The following is a 24,747-nucleotide window of genomic DNA, read 5'->3' as shown; positions in this document are numbered from 1 at the left end:
TGTCCTTCCAGCATGTTCTGTTTCATCTCATGTTCTGTTGCCCCATCTATCTGATAGTCTATCTGCCATTCCAATAATTGGCTTCGGGTTACCTCTACTACCTACCTCCTCCTTCCTCCCAAACCATTGAATATTTAGGAGGTAAATCACACTAAAAAGTTTTATCTTTGTTAGCTAGTATTGACCCATTTCATTTCTTTCAGTGGTTCATTTTGATGCCATTTGATGCTCGTATTATTTGTTTTCTCTGTTCTAGTTGTGTTTTCATGCTTGCGGATGCCCAGGCCTAGTTCTGTCTCTGCCTCAATCATTTTTAATATCTGCACCTGTATTAAGAATATTCAGGGTCTGGAGTGATAGCACAGAGGGTAGGGCGTTTGCCTTGCACACAGCCAACCCAGGTTCAATTCCCAGCATCCCATATGGTCCCCTGAACACCACCAGGAGTCATTTCTGAGTGCAGAGCCAGGAGTAACCCCTGAGCATCACCAGGTGTGACCCAAAAAGAAAAAAAAATATTCAGGTCTTCTCATTCACACTTTCAGAGTTTTTTTCTTAGTTGCTACATTCTTTTTTGGCTTGGTAGTCAACTGTTTGTACATTCCTTCTGTGAGATCCAGCTCAGTCCATCTAAAATTGAGTTTATTATGTTATTGCCAAAGTGAGTATCTCTCCATGACCTTCAAATTCCTGTAAATTGTTTTCCATTATTACCATAGTCATTTAGACTTGAAATATCTTTGATTTCGGTTTTTCATCTCCAAGCAGTCCCTAAGTTCTGTCAACGATTTCCTTTCCATCCCAGAGCCTTTCCTTTTCATTATCAAGGCCATTTCCATGATGATGAGGATAATAAAAACTAATAACTATCTTTGATTGTTTACTTTGTTTCAGACATTATGCTTTTAATTCATATCCTTATTTTATCTTACCAACTTTCAATCTCTCCACATTTCCTCGTATTTTAAAAATACTATTAACTTTAAACACAGGCAGTTGAACACTTCCTTAAAATGTCTCTCACTGCCTTCCAACAAACTGTCAGTGACTCCCAAGTGCCTAATGAATTAAGTTCTTACTCTAATGCTCCACAGTTAAGAGCATGTGCTCTACCCCAGCCTCCTCCTGCCTTGCCCATCTCTGCTTCTTAAAACTGTCCTGTTTGTCTTCCAGGTGAGTTCTTTTACCAGTGGTTCTTTCATCTTTGACTCTTTTCACGTCGTGGAAAGTCCTTTTGGCCTGCTTTCCATTATGAAAATCCCAGCTGTCTTGTGGGACTCAGTGAGGATGGCATCCCTTCTCCCATCCTGGTATCACTTCTGTTGGAAAGGACCTCTGGCTCTAGAACCTTTGTAGCAAACACACTGTCATTGGAGGTCCCTTCACAAAATTGCCTTGTGTGGGAACACATCCTTCTGACCATTGTCACAGTGAAAGTGGTTGCAATTTGAAATTATTTGTGTATGCCCATTGCAACTAGTATATTGACCTTTATGTAGCAGGAACTTAGTAAGTTTATGCTGAATGATTAAGGCATTTGTCATCTTCTGCCAATGTTTACATTGTTTAAAATCTAGTTACTAGATGCCTATTAGTAGAAGACACTCTTGTTATATGCTGTGAATCCTGACATAAATTAGACACAGATTTTGCAATCAGATAACTTAGTGATTTAATCTTTGAAGTAAGACTTGAACACAAGTAGCTAAAGATAGAAAGTGCTGTGTGGTGAGGAGTTCTGTAGGAGCCCTGGGAAGGCGCAGAGCCAGAGGAGTTCTCATATGGTTTATTTCTCTTTACAACCAAAATGAAGTTTTTTTAAAAAACTAATTGGGTAACTCTTTAAAAATCTCCCATTTATTTAGTAAAAAAAAACACTTGGGCACAAAATTGTTTGAAACTCTGTACTCGAAACATTTGATTCTTATTTTTCCTGGTTTTTTTTTTTTTTTGCATTATTTTCAGTTCACTTGGTTTTTAGTGACGTCAGAAATGGATCAACTTCTTGGCATCCTTAGCCAGTTACGAGTGAAGCTTAATATTTTGGCTGGGAGGAGAAGAACTCTTTATACTTCAGCGGCATTTCCCAGAGCCATATTAGTAGGGTGCTAGAATGAGAGATACGCCACAGAAAGGGTTCCACAGACAGAGAAGTTGGGAAATGAGGGACATACTTCCTCTTGAGGAATCACAGCTTGTTATTTTTTAAAATAGATTGAATTATTTTTATGGAAGGGGGGAAGTGCCATGGATCCAACTGAGAGCATCATATGTGAGTCACGTACACTGCCACTGAGTCACATCTGTAGCCCAGTATTAGAGTATTAGATTGACAGAAATTTTTTGACAATTTAGAAAATTCTTATAGGTCTACCCAGTTTCTCCTATTATTAACTTTTGGGTTTTTTTTTTTGCTTTTTGGGTCAGACCCGGCATTGCACAGGGGTTACTCCTGGCTCATGCACTCAGGAATTACTCCTGGTGGTGCTCAGGGGACCGTATGGGATGCTGGGAATCGAACCTGAGTCAGCCGCGTGCAAGACAAACGCACTACCCGCTGTGTTATTGCTCCAGCCCCCATTATTATCATTTCAACACTGATGTTGTACAGTGTTATAATTTGTAAACCAATATGAATATGTTGTTGTTAACTAGAATTCATATTTTATCCAGATTTCTTAATTTTAATCTGTTGTCTTTTTTCGGTTCCATGATCCCATCCGGGATACCACACTGCATTTGGCTGTTATGTCTCTCTAGGCTCCCCTGGGTTATGCTTGTGTCTCAGACCGTGGTTCTGGGGACATTAGCTAGCAATTTTGAAAAGTACTGGTCAGGTAGTTCATAGAGTATCCTTATATAGGAGTTTGGTGTTTTTCTCATAATTAGAGAGGGCTTTGGGCGGGAGTCAGTAGGTGTAAAGGTAAAAGGTAAAGGTAAAGGCCGTCCCGTTGATCGTCGATTTGCTCGAGCAGGCCCAGTAACGTCTCCATTGGAGACTTTGTTGTTACTGTGTCTGGCATATCGAATACTCTAGGTGTAAAGTGCAAGTTATTGTCACATCATTGTTATATACTGTTAGCGTGAGTAATCACTATTGGTGTGATTGGTTTTGTGGTTGAAGTAATATTTGTAGTATTTCCTTTTTGTAAAGTCACTCTTCCGCCCCTTTTTGTTTATTGTGCTTTATGGGTCACCCCCAATCTAAGGAGGAATGAGTTAGGTGCTGTCTTTTCTTAGTTTTACCCTTGCTTGGGTCTTACTTCTAGCCCTCAGGGGTGATTCCTTGAGTGTTTAAGGGAACTGCTACAGTGCCAGAGAGTTAACCAGGCTTGTCCACATCTCAGTTAAGTGCTGTAACCCCTGTACTACCTCTGGTTATGCTCAGCCTTTTTTGAGGAGTAGCCAAGAAATTATTATTACATAATTATTATGTAATTATCAATTATAAAATAAAAGCATTTTTTGTTTTTGTATTTTTGTGGTTTTTGTTTGTTTGTATGAATATGGAATTATTAATGGACTGGAGCGATAGCACAGCAGGTAGGATGTCTGCCTCGTATGCGGCCAACTTGGATTCAGTTCCTCTGTCCCTCTCGGAGAGCCTGACAAGCTACCGAGAGTGTCCTGCCCGCACGGCAGAGCCTGGCAAGCTCCCTGTGGCGTATTCAGTATGCCAAAAACAGTAACAACAAGTTACTGGTGCCTGCTCGAACAAATCAGTGAACAATGGGAGGACAGTGCTATAGTGCTATGGAATTACAGTTGTTTTATACTTCAGCCTTTAATTCAATATTCTATACTTTTGTTGCTCATAGTGTATTTTGGTGTGTTAAAAGTTTAGTGAACTTCTGCCATGAGCAAAGTGTTTAATTTTATTTAATTCAGTGTTCAAATTTATTTGACTATAAATTCTTATTTTTATATAAACTACTTTGCTGTATATTTCAGATAAAGCAGTATTTAAAGAAATTGATACACAGTGTGATAAATGAGTATTCTTGTGAAATAATCCTAGTCAGCATATAAAGCTCTGGTTTTGTGGAAGGTGCCATTCTGACGCTTTGAAAATACTAACTTAATATAAATGGCAACAGTGTGAGATAAATTACCCTTAGTGTTTTAGGAGCTGAGATTTGAACCTGGACAGTTTGACTCTGGAAATGTCCAGTCATTACTCGAGCTATGATGTCTAGATGACCTGACTGTGCTCTCTGACAACATCGTGACAGTGACACTTTCCTTTTATACTGTTTCACATCACACAGCTGCCCTCACTGGTCTTTCTGCCTCCTGTCTTCTGATTCGAAAGACTTAGACTAGTGTGTGGGTTCCTTACTTTCGCTTGGAATGATCGCGTCTCTTTCTTACCGTTCCCATTTCGTCTGTTTTCTCCCTCTAAGCCTCTCCATCCTGCTACTCCTCTCTCCATGTGCAGTCACAAACTCCCAAACTCTTTCTGTCCAATCATACTTGACTTCTTCAGTTGTGCTGGCAGGTGACCCTGCAGTCACTTCCATATGTCTGTTGCTGCTCCCTAAGAACTGCCTTCCAAATCCCACGTATTTTTGGCAAACGTGGCTACAGACTTCTGTGAGACAATGGCATCTTTTGAGACTCCAGCACCCAGATCTCGGTTGCTCAGCTGTATTCTTCCTTCAGTCCTCTGCCCACGCTATTTGGGATGTCTGAAGGACATCCGTTTGAACCGTGTGCCACTCCATTTTGTTTAGCTGAATTGAAGTCCTACAAGTGCGTGGGAAGTTTCCTGACTGCCTAGAAGAATAACAATTGGAAGTCTTACCCAGAGTTAGGGTCACTGCTACCAGGAGTAATCTTTTTATCGGAGTAACCTATCGCTACAGCTGGACAGACGTCTCATTCTAAAACACCCGCACTGTGAAAGATGCTTCATCATAAAGCCCTTGCCTCCCTCCTGAAGGTCTGCGTCCCATGCCCCCAGTTTTCCTTACTTGGGTTTGGTATCCCCAATCCCGCTCCAAGTCTCTGTAGAGTCCCTGTATGTACAAAATTAGTATACTTCTCCTATTAACGTGTGTGTGTGTGGTGTTGAGTTGATTATTTGACTAGCCAGAGAAGAGCTCAGAGTGGGGAGGAGCCCGGCTCTCTGTCCTCACTCTTAGGTTCAGGTTTGCGTTTCTTCATTCCCTCTCCCAGGTCTGTCCCAAGGCCTGACTTGGGGTATGCTCCATCAGTCTTGTTTAAATGATTATGCATTAAAAAATGGAAAGATTCCTCTTCCCTGGTAATTCCACTTCTAGAATCCTATCTCAAGGCTTCCCTTTTTGAGAAATGCAACTTATATTCACGATAAGATTGCAGAATTTAAAAGAATCTATTTAAGACCTAATTAAATGTAATGTATGTGATATCTCCAAAGAAAGTGCAATACGGGGTCAAAAATATCATTTTAGATTAAATTAAGCTGGAAAGTGAATATAGCATATTCTTAAATGGAAGCCTCAAGTCTTCTTTTTTGTTTTTTTCTTTTTGGGTCAGACCCGGCATTGCACAGGGGTTACCCCTGGCTTATGCTCAGGAATTACTCCTGGCGGTCCTCGGGGGATCATATAGGATGCTGGGAATCGAACCTGAGTCAGCCACGTGCAAGGCAAATGCCTACCCGCTGTAGTGATAGTGGTAGCGATAGCTATAGAGCTAGCTATCACTACAGTGAGTAGGGCGTTTGCCTTGCACGCGGCCGACCCACCCCGGTTTGATTCCTCCGTCCTTCTCAGAGTGTCCGACAAACTGCCAAGAGTTTCCCAACCACACCTGACAAGCTCCCCGTGGTGTATTTGATATGCCAAAAACAGTAACAAGTATCACAATGGAGACGTTACTGATGCCCGCTGGAGCAAATCGATGAACAACCGAAGGACAGTGCTACAATGGATAATGCTTCAATGGAAAAAGCAAAATTTAGTTACTTCCACTTTATATGTAAACATGTATATATAACAGGTATCCAGTTATACACACACATGCATAGAAATAAGGGACAGAACAAAATGTTAGTGGTGGTTGCTTTTAGTTGATGTAAGCTTTTGGACACTTACTGATTATTTTGTTCTTTGCAGGTTTCTTCCTCCCCTCTGAGCTCTTCTCTGGCCAGTCAAATGTCTTCTAAATTATTTTGACTACACAAAAGTCAGAGAAGAATGTTAAAATCATTTTCTACTATATAGATAGTTACTAGTTATTTTCGGTGGGGGAAGAGATCAGGGTGAATAAAATTTAAAAAATTTTATAGTTCCAAAGAATATTTGTTTCATGCTTATATTTACTTTATCTATTTATTTTTTACAGACCTGCGTTTGATTGTTTAAAATATAAAGTAGTAAAGTGATCACCAGTGTGTATTTGAAGATTTCATTGTAATCACTTCTTTTTTCTTTTGGTGATTATTTTGCCTCTTATGGCTTAGAAATTGCTGTATTTGTAAATGCTTAAAATCCTTTGGGTTAATATGACAGATTCCAATTATTAGGGAAATTGATTTTAAGGCAACAGTAATTTCATTTGGAGAGGATATGGGTTTGGGTAAAAGGTAATGTCTTCCTACTTAAACATTTTAAAATTAAAAGACCATTAATTTAAATAAGTTTTCAAAATCTTTTTATGTGTTTTGTAAGTCTTTTTGTTAGAAACCATTACTTTTTAAAATATGTTGAAAGAGTTATTTTGAAAAACCTACTTGCTACCTGCACTTGTATCTTTTTTTCTTGATGCCCATATACTTTGAAAGCTTAATAATATAAGAATACAGTGTTGAGGCTGGAGTGGTAGTACAGTGGGTAGGGCATTTGCCTTGCACATGGCTGACCGGGTTCGATTCCCAGCATCCCATATGGTCCTCTGAGCACTGCCAGGAGTAATTCCTGAGTGCAGAGCCAGCAGTAACCCCTGTGTATCACTGGGTATGATGAAAAACCGAAACAAAAAAAATAGTGTTACCTTGGAAAAATCCTGCTGCCTTCTCATTGTATCTTAGATATGGCACAGGGAATGAGGAAGACACGCCAGGCAGTCAGTTTTCTGTCATTACTTTCAGGATTATTTTGTTTAGTTGTTTTGTTTTGTTTTGGGGTCACTGAATGATGCTCAGGGATCACTCCTGACTCTGCATTCAATAGTCACTCCTGGTGGTGCTTGGGACAATATGGGGTGCCAGAGATCGAACCCAGGTCTGCCACATGCAAGGCAAGTGTCCTACCCACTCTACTATCACTGCGCCCCCCTACTTTTAGTATTTTTAAGAAAGTGGTGGGTACCTACCATGTTTAGAGGAATTGGTATATCTAGCTTTGCTCGTTTTTAAAATGTTGTTTCTGTGATTTAAGACATGGACTGATAAACCCTTTATTTACTTTATACATAATATATCCCGTATCTTTTGATATGTTTTCACCATCAGAAAAAATGTGTTTCTTGGTGTGCATTTAATATATGCTGAACAAATATTTATTGAATGAACTACTTTTTATTTGAAAACTCAGCTCTTACAGTTCATTTTCCTATCATACCTCAAAAACACAAACGTTTCCGAACTGAGCATCCTTTTCTCTTTCCTTATCAGTCTTCTGTTTTTCCTTCTGGGTTATTTCTACATTCCTGCCTTAGTTTTAGAACACGGAAAAAGTGATTGTTGAATGAAGACATTCAGCATTGTTTCAGTTCTTAAAATTCTTTCTCATTCTGTTCTCATGTTTTCTTTTTAATATTTTCTTTTGTATTTTCCACTTTTAATTGAGGTTAATATATATAATATGGTACCATTGGGAAGGACGAGTAAGGAGAGGCTGCTAAAATCTCAGGGCTGGGATGGATGGAGATGCTACTGGCGCCCACTCGAGCAAATCTATGAATAACGGGATGACAGTGACAGTGATACAGTGAAATATTAATGTATATATGGCAGGATTAATAAAAGAGCCTGTGTAAACACATGCAAATCACATAACTTTTTGAGCTTCCTAGACTCATTTAGTTCAGAATATTTTCTTTTGATCTTAATATCTTTTCTGTGTAACTTTTTTCTAAACTATTTTCTCCTTATAGTACAGCTAAATTAAATTTAAAGTTGTTAAACTTAAATCTTTGCTACAATGGGATATACATTTTAAATAACTATGGTTGATGACTTACAATTGTACTTTGTAGAGAGTATTAAACGAGATATTCTTGGGAACTTGGAAAAATAGTACAGCAGGTAGCACTTGCCTTGCGTGTTTCCGACCCAGTTTAATCCTCAGCACCTCTTATATCCCCTGAACCCCACCAGGAGTGATCCCTGAGCATGGAGCCAGAAATGAGCTCTAAATACTGCCGGGCGTGGCCCCCAAACAAACAAATGAAATATTCTCGTGAAATTATAATTTTAGAGCTTAAGTTAATAGATGTTATAGAATATCTTGTCACGGTATCCTATTAGAATGTGTTGCTCTGTGTTTTGTTTGTTAGTGTTTTTGTTTTGTTTTTTGACATCCAGCAGGGGCAACTCCTGATCCAGTGCTTGAGGTGGCTCCTGAGGGTGCTGAGGGGACCATGGATGCCGAGATCAAACCTGGACCTCCTGCTTACAGAGCATGTGCTTAGTCCCAGACCCAGTCTTATTCTGTTTTGAATGGCCTTCATACTTGAATTTTTATATTGTACTAAAATCATTTATTCCACATGAACATGCATCTTATGAGCCCTGCACTCTCGATTATAATTTTGTTTTTTATACATATGAGAGTTATTATCTCTTCACCAGTTCGCAAGCTCTTTTATGATTGACTAAAAATTAGGCCATTTGCAATCATAATTCAATCGTTAGCCGTTTTTTTTTTGTATAATAAGATAAATAATATAAACTTTGGACTGAATTTCTGATTTTCATGATAGTAATTAGAATGAAAGTACCAGTTTTTAAAAAATTAACTTCTTCATACCTAGTCCTTCCACATTCTATAGTGTTTTGGTTTGGTTTTGAACCACACCCAGCAGTGCTAACAGCTTACTCCTGGCTCTGCTCAGAGATCACTCTTTATTTATTTATTTATTTAATTTTTGCTTTTTGGGTCACACATGGCGATGCTCAGGAGTTACTTCTGGCTCATGCACTCAGGAATCACTGCTGGTGGTACTTGAGGGAACCATATGGGATGCTGGGAATCAAACCCGGGTCGACCGCGTGCAAAGCAAACGCCCTACCCGCTGTGCTATCGCTCCAGCCCCTGCTCAGAAATCACTCTTCACAGTGCTTGGGGACCTTATATGCTGCTGGAGAGCAAACCAGACTCGGCTGCTTGCAGTGCGAGCTCCTTAACCCCTGTTCTGTGTTTCTGGCCTCTTCTTCCACAGGCTGGAGTCGGAGGAGTGACAGAGGCTTATTAGAGAGAATTGTATTTAAAGTGAGATGCAAACGTTAAATAAGATTAACCCTGATATTTGGGAATAAGGATGCTGAAATTGTATTGTATTGTTATCCTCAATATTTTATCATGAGTAAGGCAGCCAAATATATTTTTAAAGTTTCATATCTATTTATTGTGTATTGTGTATGTGTGCTTTGTATGTGGTGTGTGTGTGTGTGTGAGAGAGAGAGAGAGAGAGAGAGAGAGAAAAGACAGAGAATTGAAAATAAATCAAAAGTGGAATTTATTTGGAGATATTTTATGTACTTTAATCAGAGTGTTTTTTTCATTCATGGAATTTGTTTTTATATATTTAATACACTAAATATGTTATAGTTTGTAATATAGAATATTATAAATATATTATAGTTTCACACTATATTTCTATTGCTCTATATTTCTCCCATATTCTTTCTATTTATTTATTGCACAGACCACTATATCAAAACTGTTAGAAATTCTCGCAACACTTCTTAGAGGAGAAATCTGTTCAGTGACTGGGGTTCTTTCATGTGCTAGACAAAGTGTGATGTGTGCTCTAATAGGGAAGGACAGGGTGCTGTGAGAAGCTGTAGGCAAATACTGAGCTGGCATGTGGGGTGGGAGGCCAGGTGAGAGGGCACAAGGGAGGTGAGGAGTGGGAAGGGGAGAAGATTCCCTGGTAAAGTAGGATTAAGGAGTGTGCTGGGAATAGGAGAACTTCATATGTTTCAAATGAAGAAAGTGATGTATTTTAAAAAGTCTTAAAAAAAAAGCAGCAGTGACTGATAGTGTTCAAACTCTGTTCTTGTGTGATTATTATTTTCACAGTTATGTCACTGTGAAAGCATGCTCCTGCTTTACCCTTGATGACAACCACATACAGGAGTTATTATTATTTTTATCATTATTAGTGCTTATTTTACTTCTATTGACTGGTTATAACTTCCCTCTCCTCTAAGAATAACATAATACAGAGTCCCTCTTATTGTCAAAATTTTGGAGTTGGGTAATTTTTTAATTTTTGTTTCAGTAGGTCAGAGTGGCCAATGGATGGATTTTAGTAAAAATATAACATTGTAGCTTAGTATTGACAATCTGTAACTTGCTATTAAAATTAACAGTTACTGAAGTTAGTAACTGTTATAATAAAATTAATGCAGATTATGACACATTCTGTCAGATAGCCTGGCCTGGACTCCTCAAAATAATTCTTATCCTTCAAAAGAAAACAAAGGCTCTTGATAAAGCTCTACTAAAAGAGACATAATAATCAAATGTGACATAATGCATGGATTTGTAATAGATCCTGTATTTTAAAAGCACTGTCAATATCTTGAGGATACCTAGAAAATTTTGCAAATGGACTCGATGATATGATATAAATATCATTTGAAATATCATTTTCATCAATTTTCTGACATGTATTTTGATTATATTCAGAAAGGTAGTCTTAGAATATTCATGGTATTTAGGGGTGAAACTTTATGTTTCTATAACATTTTCATTTTTTTGCTAGCTTATTGATGGGACTTCTGATATAAAATGCTAAAATTTAACCTACAATTTATTTATCTATTATTTTTCTCAAAATATGACTTAATTCTTCATCATTCTTTATTCTCTTCCTCTAGTAGGACATCAGTTCCCAATAGACAGAGACTTTCTATTATTAATTACTCATTCACAGCACTAAGGCTATATATCTGTTCATATAGTAGACATTAATCAATATTTGTTGAGTTGATAAATGAAGAAATCTCAATTATTGATATAACTCATGATAACTTTAATTTTTCAAATAAATTTTATTATTATCTAGAAACAATAATAATAGACTATTCCTTATGTTCCAGGGAAGTTGGGAAAAAAGAATTTTGAAGAGTTTAAATAGTATGTGCACAGAACTGAGTATCCCATTGGCAAGAAAGGTACTTTTAATATAGAATTATTTTATTATAAATACAAAGATGTGTCATGAAATGATAACTGTTATGTAGATATATTTTCTTTATAAAACTATCTGCTTTGAAACAAAAAGCTTCATGGGTTTATGCCATTTATGGGTATATTCTATATAGATTTCTATTATGTATGTATGCTGTAATTATTTCTCTATTAACCTCTGTCTAGAATGTGGAATCTATGGTACAGATTATTTAGAGGGTAGGCTGTAAAGGAGGTTATAAGTACACTTCAATGATTTTAATTACTCTTATTTGTCTTACTTTTGATCATACTTCTTAAATTGAAGTAGACTTCTAATTCAATTGACTTATAATAGCCAAAATGGTACCATCTTTCATGTTAACATAGGCAATGCAAAGAAATCATTTTTCTTCTCTCTGTAAACTGTTTAAATCTAGTAGCATTAGATTTATGCCTAATGCTCGATATTTATCCACCAGCCTGGGCCTTGAGTAGGGAGAGAGAGAAAGGAGACACAAGGCACGTAAGGAATGCCCTGGATTCTCTAGAGTTGCTTACATGTGGGAGAGGATAAGTTTCTTTCCATTTTATTCTCTTTACCTGCTGTTTATTCCCTACTGTGAGACAGGATCTATGGATGTACTTTGGATAATATCCAAGGACAGATCACTGAAGGCACCAGTAGGATGGTGCATAAAAGGATAAATCTGTGTGAAATACTGTCTAACCGTGTAGTGCTAGTTAATATGTCATATAGGAAGATGATGCTTCTGACTCACAGTCACACTCTCTTGGCCAGTCCCCTTGTGACGCATTTCTGAGATGCATTCTGCATCTCTGGATGGGGTAAGAGAAGCAGTATGTGACTGAGGAGCAGGTTTTCTTCATGAAATTTAATGGCCTGTACACATCATCATTGACCTTCTCTTTTTAGACTCACTAGCACTATATTTTGAGTTGAGACTGGCTATATAATAGTTAAAAATAATAATTTAAGTGTAATTCCAAATATTGTTTACTGTCTGTAATGAAGTTATTTTCCCTTATGCTCAGTAGCTTAGTTTTAGATAAATTACCAGTTCTTATTTTTCGGTTGCACTGCTTAACTTCATATATTGAAACCAAGTTTAAAATTACTTTTTTTAGAGGCCAGTTGGAGAGCAGAAAGAACTTCTCAATAAATGGAATGAAATGGGGACTGATGAACCAGGTATTTGAAAATATTTTTTCAAAATGTGGTAGAAGGGAAATATTTTCCTTCTTAATTACAAATCCATAGTAGTAACATTAATAATTCCTTTGGAAAGATAGTTCTCTCCCCATTTTACTAGTTTATTATCATCTGTTTACTTAAACTTGAATGTTACAGTTGAAAAATTCCTAACTTTTGTCTCTGTGTTCCACTATTTGAGGACATTTTAATCAATTATCATATTTAAATTTTATTTTTATTTGGGGGGTCACACCCATTGAAACTCATGTACTACTCTGGGCTTGTTGCTTGGGCTTGTTCCTGCAGTACTCAGGGGACCATGTGGTGCCACAGATCAAACCTCTTACATACAAAGCATGTGTTCAGTTGATCTGCCTCTCCAGCGCTCAAATATTTTTTTAAGGCAGCTTTTAAAAACATTTTTATAGAAGTATAAGATAAAGTGGATTCCTTGAACTCAATTAAGGTAAATATTTTCAAACTTAGTTACATTGCAAGTTAAATGATGAATTAACAAGATGAATTAAGTAGTAAAATGTTTCGAGTTCTAATTTTATAATTTATTTTGGTTTCTTTAATATTTAAAATTGAGCCAGTTTTGTAAGAATACAGTAACAACTAGACATCATTTTACTGTGATCAGTTGATGTTTGTAATTTCATAATCAAGGCATGCACAAGATCTCTCTCTGGCATTCAGAAAAATAGTGAATTTTTTTTCAAACGACAAACGACACCCATCATAATAGAGGAAACAGTGTGTTATAAGAGCTCAAAGGGCAGACAGGTCCAAATTATCAGGGAAACACATGAAGAATATATTGTAGAAAAAAAGAGAATATATTGTAGTCTAAGTGTTTTGAAAATTCTCTTAATAGAACTTCATATTTTATTGATTTTTTAAGAATTCAGTTCAAAATGATGTGCAAATTTATGAAGGCAGACTCTTAATTTCTTGCAAATAATGTCATTTAAGCTGTAGGGGGAAGGACTATCTTCATTTCTGTGTTGTCAATTCTCAATACAATGTATCACAAATAACAGTCTGATTCTCAGCCAATGCTGGAAGTAATCTAGCTGCACAGCAGTGTACGAATCATTGACATTATTTATTGGCACGGGTACAAAATCTTAACTGAAATTTTGTTTTAATCTATCTCATTAATTTTAGATTTAAGCCTTTTCAGACCTGTTTATGCACCTAAGGATTTTCTCGAGGTAAGTTCTTTGGGAAAATGTGAAAGAAATGATGGTATTATAATATCTCCCGGCAATAAGATTACCATGAAAGAGCCTTTTAGCCATTGAAACAGATGAATGATAGGATCTGATTTGTGTCTGGAAATTGCTTTTGAAGAATTTGGAAAGATTAGAGGTAAGTATGTATATTAGGAAGATTTTGATTAAATTCTGCCTGGCATGTAAAGATATTTAGGGCTGGAGCGATAGCACAGCGGTAGGGCGTTTGCCTTGCCCACAGCCAGCCCTGCCGAGCCGGGTTCGATTCCTCCCTCCCTCTCAGAGAGCCCGGCAAGCTACCGAGAGTATCTCGCCCACACGGCAAAGCCTGGCGAGCTCCTGGTGACATATTCAGTATGCCAAACACAGTAACAACAAGTCTCATGATGGAGACGTTACTGGGCCCGCTCGAGCAAATCAATGAACAAAGGAAGGACAGTGACAGTGACATGTAAAGATGCTGAGTAATCTTTACATTTTCATCTCTTCCCTGTTTTAGTAGTCCAGGTAAAACATGATAAAGTTCTGTATGCTTAAGAGAACAGCTTTGGAAATAGAATTCAACAAATTTAAGAGATTTGGAGGAGATTTTAGGAACTGTTTAAGATGCGGCTACATCAGAAGAAAAGGATGACTTTTTCATGCCTAGATTTTGTAGTAATTAGGCAGAGATCATTTGTCCTGGCAGTAAACTGATCTGTCCTCTAGAGGTATGGCAGGAACATGCCCATTGGTGAAAGTGAGGAGCAGTTGAGAATGACAGCAAGTTTTCTAGTGGAACTTTTTCGTAGACCTTTAGAACCCGTTATTTTAATTTACTTTCTTCACTTCAATCTTTCCTTATAGTTTACATGTAATTCATTAGGAAATCCTATTCATTATCCATCAAAATAGATCCAGAATCTATCCATTTCCCATTGCCACCATGGCTACCTCCATGGTCCAAGCATCCCTCTCCTATCTGGACTGTCACAGTAGCTCCTCACTGACTTTCCTGTGTCACCCTGACCTTTGTCTAGATTCTGTTTCTGGCACAATTTCAGAGGAATCTCAATGCCTTTCGGAATAAGCCACTCTGTTGGTATCCAGTGACTTTTCAACTCATCCTTGTTACAAACTAAAGCCACAACAGTGGTGTAAAACACTGCTTTACCCAACACCCTGTTATCTCTCTGAATTGGTCTCCTTGACTTTTTTCTAACTGCTGTTGCCTCTTGCTTCCCTGACTTCCTTCCCTCATCCAGGATTTTGCTGCTGGCTTTCTCTCTTGGAACTCCTGATAGACATTTCCTGCTTCATTGTGGACAAAGCTTTTCATCATAAATTATACTGCTTTCTTATTTTGCTTATTGCTGACCTTCTCTTACGAGGTGCCGGCTTCAAAAGACCAGGCCCTTCTCATTCTGTTTTGGTCATTGCCTGAACAACTTGAGTCAGATTATTGTAAAGACTCCCCATCAGGAAGCCCCTCTCCGAGACCCAGACACCAGGCCTTCCTTGTTTGTACAGGATGTGTTTTTGTCCTTGGATTATGAGCCACCAAGAGATAGGCAAGATCTCTTAGTCTGGGGAACAAGACCAACATTTTTCAACAGGTCTTTTACACTCCCACTGGCTAAATCAAAGTTGCAGTTTTTATTTTAGATTAGCTATTTCCCATCCCCCCATACACACACACCTTCCTTCCCTCCTCAGCCTCTTCTCAGGTTACCTTAGTTGCATTATTGATTAACCTGTATATTGTTAATCAATAATGGAAATAAATCTATCAGCCTCCGGGGGATATTAAAATAGCATGTGCTACATGAATAGTATATTTCATTCTGTCTCATCAATGATGAAATCACAACTTGGCTTCATGTAGGCTTGGAAATAGGCATACAACTACTATTTAACTGCTTAAATAGTGTTTAACTGCTTTCTCCAGCCAGTCACAGGAGGCTTAGCACATAAGTGCCAATAAACAGCAGCTAAATGAATGTGCAGATCATGGCTGAATTCCTCACATTTTATTTTGCCAATGCTCTGAGCACAGGATCCCTCACACCAATTCTTTAGTATTCAACGTTAGAAATTATTTCAGGCCTTTTGGACTTTATCTCTGATGAGATAGTAACTTGTCAGAAACTGCCCTTTGTCGTTGGTAGTGTTATTTGTCTAATTTATCAAAAGTCTCTCTCAAGCTATCCTTCTCTGGCACTTAAGGGCTGAAATGTCATATTATTTTATATGGATTATCTTTAGCTAGATTTTCTTCTTAATAATAACATTGTACTTCCTTTAGAACCATTGCTAAATTGATCCTTTTATTACTTATGTAAAGATTCTTCTTTTAATCACTAACATTTCCTATAGTTATTTCCTTCATTATAGTTTCTGTATTTCTGCCATATTCCCTTTTTCATTACCTATGTATTCATACTTTCTTTTTGTTTTCTATTCTATGTGACTTTCTCGTGAAGTGTGATGCATTATTTGTATAATTAGGCTAAAATTTCTTTTCTACATTAGTTTGTATTTAACACTATTATTTGCTAAATATTTTCAAGTACAGGTACTATTAATGTGAGCCAGGGGTGAGGGCACACCCAGTGGTGCTCAGGGGTTATTCTTGGCTCTACACTCAGGAATCACTCCTTGTGGGCTCAGGGGAACTATATAGGATGCCGGAGATCAAACCCAAGCTGGTGCATTCAAGGGAAGCACCTTACCCATTGGAAAATCTCTCTGTTCCACTACTGATGATTTTAGTTTCAATTCAGTGTTTGTAATTTTTGGAAATTTTGGCATAGTAGTATTCTATTTATCATCTATAAATTTTCAGTTAAGGTTTTCCCAAACTATGACAGTGGTTTTGTCATCAGTGGTTTGTTACTGTTTTGTTTTCCTCTAGAGTTCCAGTTCAAAAATTAATTTAGAAATATTTAAAAAATTATTTTGCTTTTCTTCTGAAGCATACTGTTAGAAAATGAGAAAATATACAAAAGATTTCAGAATCCATATAAAATAATATGACATTTCAGCCCATAATTATTATCACACGGCAATAAATACAACCATTTAAAATTTTTAAAATGTTATAAATATTTTCATATTATTATATTTATATTAAGGAATAGTGTGCCATATTTTATTATATGAATTCACTATAATTTTTTCATAACTTCCTTCTAACCCAGTAGTTAATTTGTTCCATGTTCTACTGTGATTAGCAGTGCTTCATTTTGTTCTTTCTGCACTATCTTTGCAGACATCTTTTTTTTCCCACACAGAAGTGAGTTTTTTAGACAAAGATATGCATATTTCTAAGACCCTCTTTATTCCATTTAATTTTGAAAAGTCACTGTCACTGTCACTGCCCTCCCATTGTTCATCAATTTGCCCAAGCGGGCCCGTAACATTGTGAGACTTGTTACTGTGTTTGGCATATCAGATACGTCACAGGTAGCTTGCCAGGCTTTGCCGTGCAAAGATACTCTCCGTAGCTTGCCAGGCTCTCCGAGAGGGGCGGAGGAATACGAACTTGGGTCGGCCATGTTGGCCATGTGCAAGGCAAACGCCCTACCCGCTGTGCTATTGCTGCAGCCCAATTTTGAAAAGGAAAGTATGTAAATGGTCTTTGCCACTTACTAGTTAGGCTACAAAAATACCCCCCTTTTCCACATGGATTTGGTTTAAATACCCTGTAATATACATTTATTTTGGTTTAAAAAAAGTCTTAACAACCGTCTTAGTATGTTTTTCAGAGTTTAGATTTGTTTTACATTTTTCTATGATAAATAGTACAGGCAAGCAGTTAAACTTTTTTCTCACCTTCCTTGGTAACATAATCAATTTTATTTTTTCTTATGATCGAAAAGTTTTTTCTAACTAAATTATTAACTTTAAAATTTTTTTATAGCTAATGGGTTGGAATGAATGTTACACTATTGTAATTAAAAGTGTCTGGTATTTTAATAATGCAATATAATTTTATAAAATTTTAGGATATAATTAAAGAAAATGTGTAGCCCCAGATAGTTTCTTATTTTGTGGTGACGTACAAAGAATAGCACAGTCAGTAGTGTAAGTATTAGCATCCTATTAAAAAAACTAACCAATTTTGTTGGATTTGTTTTTAAAGGTATTAATTAATCTTCGCAACCCAAATTATGAAAATGGTGATTCTCTTAGTTTCAGGACTCATTTGGGTTTAATCCAAGTTCCTCTGAAAGTAAAAGATATCCCTGAACTGGTAAGTATAGGACTTAAAAAACAAACATATTTATAGTCATCAGAAATATACTTTAGGGAAGCATATATCAACAGTAACAGCACAATCTGCTCATTAAATAAAGGAATAAAATGAAAAAGGAAGATAAGGATGAATTCAACTCTTTTCTCTGGAGACTTTTTGGTAGAAATTAGTTAAGGCAGTTAGTGGGAGATTTCCTGATGGTTGAGCTAAGAAAAAAAAGGTATTCCAAAATACAAATATTTAAATACAGTCTTTGGAGACATGTAAATTGTTTTGAAGATACTAAGGAGCAACTTGTAATTCAAAGGCGTACTGTATTTAGAGAGCTGATGGGAAAATGATAAGTGGCCCCTAAATGAAGAAGGAGGTCAAGCCTATATGCCTCTAGAAATAGAAGGTGGGAGTGAGAAGGGCAAATTTATCTCTCAAATGCAAATCCACCTCTTGCTTTAGTTCTGTTCTATGTTGGAGCTGGTGGGTCAGAGAAACATTTCTGTCGGTGGGCTCACTGTTAAACTTTGTCAGTAGAGCATGGTGGAGGGCCACCACTAGAAGGAAGGTGCTTCACTTGCAGGCCCTTTTGTATCCTGCATACTAAGGGGACTCCTTTGCTCCTGGACAATCAGAAGCATATTAAGTAGAGAGAGTCAGGAAAGCTCTTGGCTCGAAGGCCTCAGATAGATGGCTAGGAATAAGACACTGTCTTACAATCAGAACTAAGTGAAAGTCACTGCCTGGTGACAGTGTGTCTTCATTCCTTCCTACTACCACTATGCGTGCCCAGTTTCACTCCTTCTTTATCTTGTACCAACTCTGAACGCAGGAGAGAAGACATCAGGGAAAACCCTGATAAAGGATTGCTGACTGGTTATAAAATTGCCTTGACAATGCAGGCTGCCACACTCTACATTCAGTTCTTACAGACAGAGCTTCTAGTCAGTTTTTTTTTATAGTCTTATTCTTAAATATGAATGACCAATGTAAAATCTTTAAATATTTGCAAGCTTCCAATTTGCAAAGCAAAGACTAAAACTAAAAGAAACACATAAAGAAGTCATAATAAAGTGGGCGAAATATCCAAGTTAGCCAAATGGGGAACTGAGTGCTTATCAGGACCATTGTAGAAGTTTCAGGTTTGAATTTATATTCATACTCCCACAGGATCTAATAGAAAAAACTTGGTACCAGGTTCTCTTAGATTTGGAAGATGATAGTGGACAGAAAACAGCCTATTCATATGTTAGTACGGCATTATCAGATAAATATTCACAGGAATCTGTAGTCAGTCAGATGCTACTTTCAGCTTTGACAAGGAATACATTCATGTGGAAGTGACAAGGTCACATACACACAATGTAAGGAAGTCTCACACAATGGAAACCATTTCCCATCATGTGCATGAGCATAGCTCCCAAGCCCTCTCAAGGAACACCTCACAGGGCCACTCAGCCTTCAATTTCTTAGTAGATTTTGAGTCTATGCCTAGTCTCGCATCTCAAATATAATTACCAGTTAAGGTTCATGGTTTTTATTAGTAATAAGAATTACTTAGTAATGTAGGTAGCCCTCCACCTTTTTTGGAGGGATTGGGGAGGTGGTAATCTGGCATATTTTCAGAGTAATAGGGCTAGGAGAAGGAAAACCCAAGATCATCTTATCATGGATAAAGAGGCTATCTTATTATTAACCATTTCATCCCAATAGAAACAGAAATATTAAGTCTTTAGTATTCTCAGAGAGAAGATATTACCCATGAAACAACATTTTCTAAAATATATGTACATGCATATAATGAAAAAGCTTTTGTGAATTCAAAAATATGTTATGCAAAATCAATCAGTAGATTTGAAATTAATACTGTGGAAATCTCTACCACAAAGAGAGCAAAAAGCTGAAAAATAAGTAAAGGTTTTTTTTTTTTTTAATTAGAAGACTAATCCAGGAGGTCCAACATCTGAACAGGAGAATTCCTGAAAAAGGAAACAGATGAGTGAATTTTTTTAATTTCCAATTATTGAAAGGCAAGCATCTCTAGTTATGAGAAGTCTCAGCCACTTACAACCAATGTCATCAGTAGATGAAGACCTACATCAGAACACCAGATATAATGGAGATTAGAAAAAGAAATATTATAAAGTGTCAGTGCCAGGATTTAGAGTGGAATGTGTTTCAGTAACGGGATAGCAGGCCAGAAATCTTGAAATGATGCCTTTGCATACCAATGATTTCAAACTGAGAATTCCACATGTAAATAACAGTCAATCAGCTCTAACATTGGAGTAAACATTTTCAAACTTATGTGAGCCAAAATATTTACTCTTATTCAGGAGGTTAATGGTAGAATTTTCCAAAAAAACAAAATCTTAAACAAAAAGTTAAAGAGAGGACTTGGGAAATGGAGTTCCAGCCTAGAGGAGAATTTCTGAAATAACCATGAAGAAAAGCTCTGGGACGAAGAGGAGTATAGTGATGGACATCCCAGGTGGGCACAGGAAGATGGAGGACTCTAGGGAGAATGCCTGCAAGAGAAATACCAGAAGTTTACATGAGCTGACAGATTTGACCACATGCAAAATAGTAGTCAAAGAGTGTCTTTTCAAAGTTATTCAAGAATCTAGGGCGAAGTAAGTGAATACAGAAAGTTGTATAAATGAAAAGTGGCTTAACTGTAAGCTATAAAAAATGAGCATAGGAAAGTGGTTCTAGTCATCATATGGTTGTAAACTGAGCATTGATATTGATATATCAATAAGTAAGTATTGATATATAATTTTGTTGACATGATGGAAGGAGGAAAAATAATCTGCATGAACTAAAATTCTTATTTGCCATAAAAATCAATATCTGATATTGATGAATTAAAAATAATAATGTACCAATGTGGATATAAAATCCAGGAGAAATATGAAAGTAGTTGTCTCTGTCTATTGGTCCAGTTATGATCATGTGTGTGTGTGTGTGTGTGTGTGTATGCCTGTGTAGGTTTATACTGGGGAATAATATATAAGACATAATGATACAGGGAACTATTTTGTTGTTGCCAAAAGTCTTTTAGCTGAATTGACTTCTTAAAGTCAAAAACTATTTCTCCAAATAAAGACAGTATCTTGATAATAGGATTTATTTGTCCTGATTTATATTCTGTTACTTACTGACTGGGTGACTTTGAAAAAGTATTCTTGACCTTCAATGTTAGTTTTTTCAATTTTAAAAATAAGGATGAAAACAATCTCTGATTAGTGCTTAGCAAACCAGTAGATTAAGAGATACTTTATGGATTCATTGTGTCCCTCTAGAAGAGGTGGGGAAATCCTTTAGTCTAGTATCTGTGAACTTTACTTGTAAAGAGGGTTTTTGCGGGTGCATTTGATTTAAAATAATATCTTACCAGAATATGGTAATCCCTACAGTTAATATGATTGGGTTTTCTAAAAGAAGAAACACACAGGAGAAAAAAAGTAACAAAAGTAGAGATTAGTGTGATCTGTCTATAAGCCAACAAAAAGGATTTTCAGAATACCAGAAACTAAAAGAAAGGTAGAGAACAGATTCTCCCCTCGGACCTGGGGCCTTCAGGGCGAACATGGTCTCTTAACAGCTATGTTTGGATTACTAGCAACTAGAACTGTGAGCACAAATTTCTGTTCTTTAAAGCTGTCCAAGTAGTGCTACTTTTTTAGAAATAACAGCCATAGGAAACATAATATGTAAAGCATATAGCTGGTATTTGAAACACAGTAAGCAGTATTAGTACCAAGTAGAATTACTATGTAGGATTCTGTTTGCATTTTTGGAATAATTTGCCACCACTGCTAAGATTTTATGTTTGGTTTTTAAGTATTAAAAGTCCTGTTCGCGTGGTTTGTACCAAATGCTATTGTTGGGTGAAGAGGAAATGTGAGATTTTTCTGGAAAAGGTGGGATATCATTTCAACTTACAGCCGTTTGAACTAGGTTGACAGCATGCTAGTGAAGAAGCATTTATGAAAAGGTTCCACTTGTGTAGAAGTGGCACTAATTATGTCTCCTCTCCTAAAGGAACTTATGACTAATTTGGATTCATCCTTAGCTGTTGGGCAATCAAGAGCCAGTGATGATTTTCGAGCAGTTGTGGCTTTGCCTCTGAGGATCTCTTCCTGTAGACATTGTTGTCAGTTGACCCTGTTTTCTCTGAATCATTTGGCCTTATAGAATGATTATCACCCCAGCATGCCTGATTTTATCTATGGCCTGATGTGTCTGTATAACAAGTATTGAACTTGGCAAAGTTCAGTTAATTTTGTGAGCCTGTAATATATGTCTCTTAAATCTAGTTCATAATATTAGATATATTCAACAGTGTTTAAAGGAATTTTCTTTTTTTAGAGACTTTTAGCCAATTTTTTTTGACTCTTATTGGTGTGCAATGTCATGGAATTTCAAGGCTTTAGCTTCCTAGTGACTGATGGTCATCACTCCCGCCACCGGGGCTTCAGTGCCGCCACCTTTCATTCCTCCAATATTATCAGAATACTTTTTAAAAAAAGATATTGATAAAGGTGATTTCAACATCACGAGATTTTATGCTTTGATTAAGATTGATTTTAAAAATAAGTAATACATGTCATGGACAGTTGCTTATACTGTCCTAGAATATCAAGGAAGGTATGCCACCTTGGTTGAGTTTGGAAGGAAACTTGAGATTAGAGCTGAGGTCTACTGATAATCGAGGAAAAACTAGGACTGAGCTCTAAAATAGAAAGTTAATGCTGAGAGGTCAGCTTATGTACTTACAGAAGTGGAATTCACCATTGTGACTACACTTTAACCTAATATTAAAGTGTTTGTTGAACCTAAATTCTAACGGATGAAAATCAAACTTATTTTAAAAATAAAATATTTATTTTAATTATTTTGGTGAAGGAAGTATTTGTATAGTAAGTGGGAGACAAAAACATAGGAAGGGAGCAACAAATGGTTAAAGTCATTGGAACTGAAGATTTTGTCTATTGAACTGAGCTTTCGTTGTCAGGAAGGGTCCTAGGGACAGCAAAGTGGGCTCTTGTGTTGGGGGTGGTTGTTATTGGAATGATGCATACATGAGTGTGATTCTCTGCATCATAAACCCCAGTACAGCAATAAAACTGATTCAGAAATATTAATTGGAAGGCATGGATTGAAAATTAGAAAATAACAAAGAATTGCTTGTGTAGTCACTAAATGGTGACATGAGATGCAGAGCATTTTGAAAGAATAGATAAAAATCAAGTTTAGCTAAAAGTTGCAATAAGTAGCAATGATTTAAAATCAATACAGAAATAAAATGTGTGTGCATGGCAGGCAGAATAACTGTCATGTTAGAAACAGTAACAACTAAATTAAATCGTAAATATAATTTATGAAGGATTAAAGTTATTTTCATGTTCTAAAGAGGAAAGACATTTAGTTTTAGCAAATAGAATAGTAACAAAATACTAAGAAAATATTAATAGAAATATTTAATTACTTGTGAATAAAAATAACATGAATAATATGGGATTATAATATATATGTGTGTGTTTTTTACAGACAAACATGATTACTTTCCCTAGATATTACTAGATAAGTAAAGGAAGTCTGGAGAATAAATCTAATTTACGCTTTTTTTAGCAAAGCATTTGATAGTTACTTAAAAATTAATTGAAGTTGTTTCGGTTATTTGCAGTGTTTTGTTCTGTACAGTACCATAGAAAGCACAGATACAAAATTATATTAGTAAATTTAGAAAATGATTTTGGAAGGTAAAATTGACAAGTGCTTCATAAACTGTGTGTATGCGCATTTCAGAAAGAATTTGAATGTTATTTTTACTTAAAAAGGATAATTATCATTCCTTTCATAACTCATTAGTCTCCAACCTAAAAAAGAGGAAATGAAAACTATTAAAAAATAATTTCAGAAAACTACGTCACTCATATTGGTCCAGAGCATAAAAGCATAAAATTTCTCCTAGAAAAGTCATGGGAAAGAAAAATATTACTAAAGATGCTTTATTTGGAGCAATACGTATTTAAGTTTCTTTTCATGTTATTATAAAATAATTGCTCGAGGCAATCGACGAATAACAGGATGGTCGTGATTATTATATTTAACATTTTAAAACATAGTTTCCATTCATGTTTATTTTACATAAATGTCAGAAGTGTTTCATAGTTACACTTACAGTCAAAGAATCATCTTTAATTATAGCAAAGTATAATATGTAATTCTTCATCTGTTATTTTTCAGAAAGAATTCTTTGTAGAACTCGGCTTAGGTACAGGACAACTGGGTATAGATGATTCGACAAACGTGCCTCCTGGTTAGTATGTCTGCTCTGTGGTATATGATTAATGATAAATGAGCTTGTGATCAAGAAGCTTGTCACTTCCAAATTAATGTGGTGATTGGGGGAGGGGGATATTGGGAGTGAGGGTGGACTGACCTGGCATTATTCAGGGGTTATTCCCAGGCTCTGTGCTTATATGGTCTCCTAAGACTGGTAGTGTCCAGGGGACCACATGGGGGGCCAGGCATTGAATTGGGGTCAGCCACATGCAAGGCAAACTCCTTAATTCCTGTATTGTGTCTCATGCTTGATAGTGAACTTTTGATGCATTACAATTAAGCATGATTTTTTCCCTCTCCTTGGTTGCTGTTAATTTTAATTGACTGTTATATGTTATAATTATCAGAGTTTACCTATAAGTGAACTTCGTAGATCATTAAAAT

The 24,747-nt window shown here is 36.5% G+C and overlaps 1 protein-coding gene across 1 annotated transcript in view; it reads left to right on the top strand.

The window, feature by feature from the left end:
* Positions 1 to 24,747, top strand: part of TBC1D19 (TBC1 domain family member 19) — a 130,468-nt gene that overhangs the window by 28,728 nt on the left and 76,993 nt on the right. Inside the window, exons 5-9 of the mRNA XM_056125556.1 lie at positions 11,258 to 11,332; positions 12,477 to 12,540; positions 13,714 to 13,760; positions 17,905 to 18,015; positions 24,265 to 24,337. Coding sequence (XP_055981531.1) covers positions 11,258 to 11,332; positions 12,477 to 12,540; positions 13,714 to 13,760; positions 17,905 to 18,015; positions 24,265 to 24,337 — 370 coding nt within the window. The remainder of the gene's footprint in view (positions 1 to 11,257; positions 11,333 to 12,476; positions 12,541 to 13,713; positions 13,761 to 17,904; positions 18,016 to 24,264; positions 24,338 to 24,747) is intronic.

This window comes from Sorex fumeus, unplaced genomic scaffold, assembly GCF_029834395.1.
Source record: "Sorex fumeus unplaced genomic scaffold, SorFum_2.1 ptg000055l, whole genome shotgun sequence".
Lineage (NCBI taxonomy): Eukaryota > Metazoa > Chordata > Mammalia > Eulipotyphla > Soricidae > Sorex > Sorex fumeus.
This window is presented reverse-complemented; position numbering and strand designations above follow the sequence as displayed.